Source organism: Symphodus melops, assembly GCF_947650265.1.
Source record: "Symphodus melops genome assembly, chromosome: 8".
Classification (NCBI taxonomy): Eukaryota; Metazoa; Chordata; class Actinopteri; order Labriformes; family Labridae; genus Symphodus; species Symphodus melops.
In genome coordinates this window covers 27,316,120-27,323,128 of record NC_136698.1, presented here as the reverse complement: position 1 = coordinate 27,323,128, position 7,009 = coordinate 27,316,120, and the positions used below count along the sequence as shown (strand labels likewise).

Below are 7,009 nucleotides of genomic sequence, written 5' to 3'. Positions count from 1 at the left end.
TGAGCTTGTACGGGAGGTCGAGAGGTACCGGGTAGATATAGTCGGGCTCACCTAACCCAACCAGTCCACATGGTCCACAAAATGGATGGACAATAAATCATAATAATTGTCACATTTTTTTTCTTCTTCAATTTTTCGTTTTTAATTAAATATTGATAGTTTAGTTTCAGTCATATTTCATTTTTGAGGCCAACCTATCAATTCACAAGGATAAAAAAAAAAAAAAAAGAATTTTCTCTAAAATCAATAGAATCATAATTTACCAGGCGAAGGTTACCTGATGAGTAATAGGTTCATATTTACTAAAACTGTATTATGCTTTTTTTTTTTTTAAAAAAAACAAAAAAAAAACTTAAGGAGGAAATAAATATGAGTAAATGAAGTAAGAATATTATCTTTATCTTTGGTTCACAGTTCTCTCAGCTGGAGACAGAAATCTTTCACTTAGAAATCAGACGACACATGAAACATCTTTATTGAGTGTTTGAGATCTACAGTATATACACACACACACACACACACACGTCAGCCCACCTGTATCACAAACAGAAATATTTCACAGTTGAGCAAAGTCCGTCAAATATTGACAATCAGCTATAAAAATATTCTGGTTTGAGTGACCCCCCCCCTCCGTCTGCGTCTACAGTACACGTTGAGAAATCAGAAAGACACTAAAATAAATAGACTTGAACCAAGCGGTGAGACGGAGGCCACGCTGCGTTCAGGTGTCTCTGTAACTTCAAACACAGGAGTGACGCACACGCATGCTGCAGGTTTGTGTAGTTCAAGGATCGGGCTCTCGTTCAGTACCTGTTGTAGTCTTTTGATTTTGAGATGTCGTGGCTCAAACTCAGAGTTCACCTGAGGAGGTTTACTGGCCTTTATTCAGCGTTTAAATCCTGGCAAAAAGAAGCAGATTCCCCCTGATCAAGAGGCTGCACATGAGGTCTTTAATGAAAGGGGGGGGGGGGGGGGGGGGGGGTCTTGTAGTGTTTGGGGTCTGGGCTTTATTTTTACACATCAGCCCATCCTGATTAAAGGCCCAGTCCTCTTAACAACCTGGTGTAGCTGTGTGTTCAAGCCCTTTGCATTCAACGTCCATATGAAAAAAAAAAAAAAAAAAAAAGACAGAACGGCTGTAAATCTCATTCTTGATTTGATTAGATGCTAAGTGTTAGCATCGTTAGCAGTCAAACGACTTTTCTTCTTGCAGTAAATTTGATATTTTTATGGTCCTACGCATCTTTCACGTGCACACGGGTTTGTTGTGAAAATGTGAAGTGACGCCCGTCTTTGTTATTACAGAAACAGACGCAGCTTCTCGTCCTGAGGTCGGCGAGTTCAAAGACCGCTTCAGTCTGTTGGTGGTTCTAAAACAGACACTTCCTGCTCTGTGAGGATCTTTAATCAAACTGCTGCGTCGCTCCCTTTAAAGCCACCAGGATGCAAACACAGGCCTGCTCTTCTGCTGCCCTGCAGGGTGTGTGTGTGTGTGTGTGTGTGTGTGTGTGTGTGTGTGTGTGTGTGTGTGTGTGTGTGTGTGTGTGTGTGTGTGTGTGTGTGTGTGTTTTATCATCCAGGACATGTGTGTGTTTCAGATCTGAAGCACCAACTTAACCCTCCAAATTACAAACAGAGTGACAGAAAGACAGCGAGGCAGCAGGAGAGCAGCGGCTCTGTGGCGTCTTCGAGGAGCGTGATGTCAGCAGCGTTTCTGCTTCAAATAAAAAAAAAGATTCTTCCCCCTTTTTAAAGAAGGAAGAGCGTTTAACAACATAATGAGGCCGTCAGTGAGTTGGAAAAAAAAAACAAAAACCAGGAAGTGTCTGTGGAGGCAGCTCGATCACACATCGGCAGGATGCAGCAATAACGGTGAGCTGCTGCAGGACGGAGCCACACACACACACACACACACACACACACACAGACACACACACACACGTTCGAGTGTTACTCCAGGAAATGTTGCTGCTTGAAATAAAATCCATCATTAATCTGTTTCATCATTATGTGCTTCTTGTTGTGTCCTGGTTTATATGATGGAGGGGGGGGGGGGGGGGGGGGAGTGGGAGGAGTCTCTTCTGTCACCTGATCTCAAATACACGAAAACCAACATTTAAAAAGAAAGAACGAAAAAGACTGAAGGTGTGAAAGAGGCTCATCGTCTGACGGAGAGGGAGGGACGTACTACACGTTGGAGCCGCTGACGCCTGCGGAGACGAGCGGGAGGGCGGAGTTCAGTAACGATCCCGTCTGTTTTAATTGGAACGCCACGTGACGAGGTGACGAGGACTCGGCTCCTCGCTAGCCTCCGTAACCCGTCGCTTTTTCTTCTCGAGGTTTCAGTTCCGACGTGAATCCCGTTAAATAAAAACCAATAATAAAGTTAGCGTTGAAAAACTACACCTCCCATGAGTCTTTGGTGCGTACTGCAGGTTTGAGACCATCAGGAGTGAGCGGTCTTTTTTAACGCCGACAAATCGACCTCTGAGGAAGAAGAGAGCGGCGGCTCGGAGGCTGGCGAGGAGACGAGGACGCTGAAAGACTCCGATCTAAAGTCGCTCTACAGAAACATCAGCACATTTTACCTCTCTTTGTTTTATGTACATGAGAAAAACCTCAAAGTCTTTTTTTTTTGTTTCCATTTTAAGCTTCGGGCTTGATGAAGAGCGCAGACAAGGCGAACGCCAGGAACACGATTCCCCCGATGATTGTAACTGTGGAGGAAGAACAGAACGTGTTAGACAGTCTTCACATCTTAAATAGCATCAAACGACTTACACATCATTAAAACAGACGGTGGCCTAGTGGTTAGTGTGCACGCCCCGTGTACAGAGGATAAGGTCCTCTATGTGGGCATCGACCCACTCGCCTGTTACTGAGACACGTCTGTCCTTCTGACAGTCACGTCCTTCAGTCTTCAGGAGTGTCTCCACATCTCGAGGATTCTGTGGTTTCACAAACTGCAGACTAATAAAAGCGCACGCCGCTGAACTTCTGCTTTCTTTTCTTTTTTTCTACCAGCTGACTTTGCAACCAGCCGATTGGCTGCTGAGACTTTGCCTCACTTTTTTTTTTTAAAGACGGCCTCCTCGCTGCAGACGCCTGTTTGCCTGTGTGTGTGTGAATGTTGGTGTGTTTGTGGACAATCAGTGATTCAACAGTCGTGATCCAATGAGCTGTTGAATCTGTCGTTTTCCGCCTGCTTGAAATCTCTGACAGTAACGTTTAACGTTAGCGCTACACGCTACATGCTACACGCTGCGGTCCGTCCCTGGAGCCACCGCGGCGCCCTGCTCCGGTTCAAAGACGCTGCCAGTCTACTTTCAATCGGCTGCAGGAACGCGTCAAGTGTACGTTTTGTTTGCAGAATTGATCGAACTGAGAGAGTGTGTGTGCGTGTGTGGTGTGTGTGTGTGTGTGTGTGAGATAATAACCTCACCTGTTCTGACAGATATTTTCTGTGCGATCATTCTTCCTCCTATCACAGCCAACCCTGTACACAAACAGTGTCCAAGTGTACCGCCCACCGCCACGCCAAAAGGATTCTGGGAAATTTAAAAAGAAAGCAGGTTGATGCATCTAAAATATATTTACCCATCGGTGCTTCAGCAGTTTGTGCTGCGGATGAAGACTCACCTCCCGAGCTGCCAGGATGATGGTGGTGAGCTGCGAGCGGTCGCCCCACTCAGCCAGGAAGGTGAGCGTGAGCGCCTGGAGGAAGATGGGCGAGATGAAGCTGTGCCACTTCTTCTGGGGCATCGCCCCCCCCGAACCGGCCTCCACGTCCGGCGCCCCGTTTATCAGCTTCGTCCGCTGGAGCTGCACACAAAGAGGGTCGTTCTTTACTCTTTAAAACACTCCAACCCGAGAGAGTCTAAAGCCCGCAGGCTGAGACATGAAAGTCATGTTGGCTAATTCTCTCTGGCATGTGAACATAACACATCGTGTTTTCCTGAGAAACAGCGGCATCATGACTCCGCTCTCCTTCTTGTAAAATGATGTGAACTTTTTTTTTTTTATTAAAGATTTATTTTTGGCCTTTATTGATAGAGAGAGGCGGAAACAGGGAGAGAGATGGGCCACAGGCCGGATGCGAACCCGGGCCGCCCAAGCGAGGAACAAAGCCTCGCTATATGGGACGCACGCGCTGCCGCTGCGCCACCGGCGCCCCATGATGTGAACTTTTTTAAGCAGGTGAGGACCCGCTCAGAGAAAACATGAACGTCAACAATGATGACAAACCTTGCTTTTTTTTTTTTTTTAAGATAAAAGACAACTGAATAAAAACAGCGCATCAAAAACAAACAGCCAGCAAGTCTGCTGTTTGTTTTGAACCTGCGTGCGAGGTTTGTGTAGGAGTGCACGCCCACTTCTAACTGTGAAACATAAAAAGCGAATAACGAGCAGACTCGGCTCAAAGTTAATCATTTAATTTCAGCTTTTTAAATATTTTTGCCAGCAGGAAAGACGAGCTCTGATGTCATATAGAGAAATCAAAAAAGAGTCAAAGTGAGGAGCAGTGTCACACATAAAAACCCTCCAAAGAAGAGGAAACGACCGTAGTGACAAAAGATACAGGCAAAGATGTCTTTATTAGTTTGCAGCAGGAAACACACAAACACAACACAGCTAAAACCTGGAAGCCCATCAGAGGTAACCATCAAGGCTCCTCAGACTGTGTGCATGTGTGATGTCTCACCTCCTCGTCCTTCTTCTTGATCTCAGCCTGCACCTCCTCCAGCTCCTCCTGGCCTTCGTCTGGACTCATCTTCAGCCCCTCTCTCAGCATCCGAATGCCGAAGATAGCGAACAGCGCGGTGGACACGTAGTACGTGTAGATTCTGGGGATGATGGTGGTGGCGTAGCCGAACAGCACTGTCGGGGGGGGGGGGGGGTCAAAAACATCTTTAATACTTCACAATAAAGCCAGATACAGATAAACACTGCCGTCACTTTCAGGACGTGTCCAGGTGTACTGACCAGAGAGACAAGTCATGAGTCCGAGCGCCAGCATGGCTCCGGCCAGCACGGTGAGCCGGTTGTAACGCATGGCCATGATGGCTGCGATGAAGAACGTTTTGTCTCCCAGCTCGGAGACGATGATGACAGAGATGGAGGCTACAAAGGCGTGGATGAAACCCAGGTTTCCTTTGCTCGGGTCATTTTCGGGGACCGCCGGGCCCACGGGATGGGGAGTGGTGGCTTTCTGCAACAAGAGACAAGTCGACACGGTGAGAACGAGGAGGACTTCAGACCCAGGTCCAACCTGAGAGACACGTCTTTGTTTCTTTAAGGTTAATAACACAAATAATGTGTTCAACAATGCAGAGAAATTATGATTTAAACAGATAAAAATGCAATCTAGGGCGATATTAATGAACTCGTACAGGATTACAAATGTAGAGGGATTGCTGAGAGAAAAATAGTGTTGTGGTTTTCCTGTGTTGAGTAACGTTGTCTTTGAATGGGACTTCCTTTTTTTGCAGGACACGTGGGAACCCAGTTATTTATATTAATTTATCATCATATTGCAGCAGGTGTTTATAAAGTTTGATTATAACAATAATCATAATGTAAGTTTAATATTCTGGTACCGTGACCTGCAAACTCAATGTATAAAACATGTATTTATTAAGACAAATAAGAAAAAAGGGATATTTTCATTAGTTTTCTATTGTTAGAGAATTGAAATAAAATAATTATATTCATTCACAACTGATTTTAATCTTACGTCTTTGGAAATTTTGTGAAAATAGTAGAATATTAAATATATTTTTATTTATTATTATTATTATTATTTTATTTATTTTATTTTTTATTATTATTATTATTTATATAATATAATATATATATAAAATTGTAGTGGGTTGAGTTTATCTTACATGTATTTTACATCTTTAATCAGGGCGGTTTGTACACCCCTGCTCTTAAATGAACTTTAAATATTAACTCTTGAAGGTTTCTTTTAAAATAAATTAACACATTTTATTGTTTTGACGCGTCTCAGCAGGTAGCATGTGGTGGCTAGCTCAGGTTAGCTCCGGAGCAGCGGTCTCACCGGCGTCATAAACAGCCTGTTTCTGGACGACATGTGACGGTGTAAAATAGATATAAAAGGTGGAATAAATGAGTTACCTCTGCTGCTGGTTGCTCTCGGACAGCAACATTATCCTCCTCTGGAGTTGCAGAAACTCCGAACGGCAACAACAAGAGCACCAGGGCGAGAGGAACCAAGAGGCACATCCGGCCGCCTCCGCTCCCCGACAGAGCCATAGTTACTCCCAGAACACTTCCGCAAATACTCTTTAAATCACTCCTTATTATCACTTAATATCATCAGCAACAACACGGGAGAACCTCATATTAGCAGCCCGCACAGTTTGAACAATACACGTCACGATCAAACTGACCGAACTCATTCAGAGCGGAAGTTAGACTCTCGCTGCCGGGTTCTGAACAGACGAGAGACGTGATTGGACCAGAGCGTTATAATAGAGAGCATCGGATTGGACGATGAAAAGAGTGACGTGCTATATAGAGGGCAGCTCAGTGATTGGACGGTAGACTTGTCGGTCCATAAATACTTAAAGGAGCGTTCACGTGATATCGGAATATTTGGAAAAAACGGATTTTGAATTATTGTTTTTTTTTTATAAATCCTAAAAACAATTGTGTAACCAGCTTTAATGAGTTTACCTGGGACGAAAAGAAAACGTTGGATTTAATCTAAAACCGTTTTATCAATTAACGTAACATTTAACTTTATGATGTAAATTAAATGTCCCTTTAATGAGGGAGTCACTGTTAGTTACTAAATTCCACGACTTCTCAGGATTTTTAAGACAATGGGAACATTGGCAGTCACAATAAGTCATAAAACAAAAATATAAATTAATAATAAGTAGTTACAAGATACATTTAATTTAGGTTGACAGGCCTCCTTAAACTCTTAAAACCTGAATCTGAAAGCTCAGTTTCTACGTTCAACATATGGACAAAAGTAAAA

General features: G+C 43.9%; 1 protein-coding gene across 2 annotated transcripts; it reads right to left on the bottom strand.

Annotated features, from left to right (window-relative positions):
- Positions 1-449: 449 nt before the first annotated feature.
- On the bottom strand, positions 450-6,485 carry tmem165 (transmembrane protein 165). 2 transcript variants are annotated; one of them, XM_079350896.1, is made up of 8 exons: positions 6,139-6,485; positions 4,984-5,209; positions 4,703-4,878; positions 3,640-3,822; positions 3,443-3,548; positions 2,270-2,717; positions 1,382-2,210; positions 450-1,351 (listed from the first exon to the last, which is right to left on the bottom strand). In XM_079350896.1, exons 1-6 carry the CDS (start codon positions 6,274-6,276, stop codon positions 2,647-2,649), a joined length of 900 nt encoding a protein of 299 aa, XP_079207022.1. In that variant the 5' UTR covers positions 6,277-6,485; the 3' UTR covers positions 450-1,351; positions 1,382-2,210; positions 2,270-2,646. The 2 variants fall into 2 exon arrangements, with proteins under 2 accessions (XP_079207022.1, XP_079207021.1); XM_079350895.1 differs by having other exon boundaries at positions 1,382-2,717.
- Between the last annotated feature and the right edge of the window lie 524 nt (positions 6,486-7,009).

Excerpts from the sequence above, each read along its gene's own strand:
- tmem165 (XM_079350895.1), bottom strand. The coding sequence starts at position 6,276 with ATGGCTCTGTCGGGGAGCGGAGGCGGCCGGATGTGCCTCTTGGTTCCT. Across the intron at positions 4,879-4,983 it reads ACTCATGACTTGTCTCTCTG|TGCTGTTCGGCTACGCCACC; the intron begins GTCAGTACACCT and ends CCCCCCCGACAG. Across the intron at positions 3,823-4,702 it reads TCAAGAAGAAGGACGAGGAG|CTCCAGCGGACGAAGCTGAT; the intron begins GTGAGACATCAC and ends CTTTGTGTGCAG.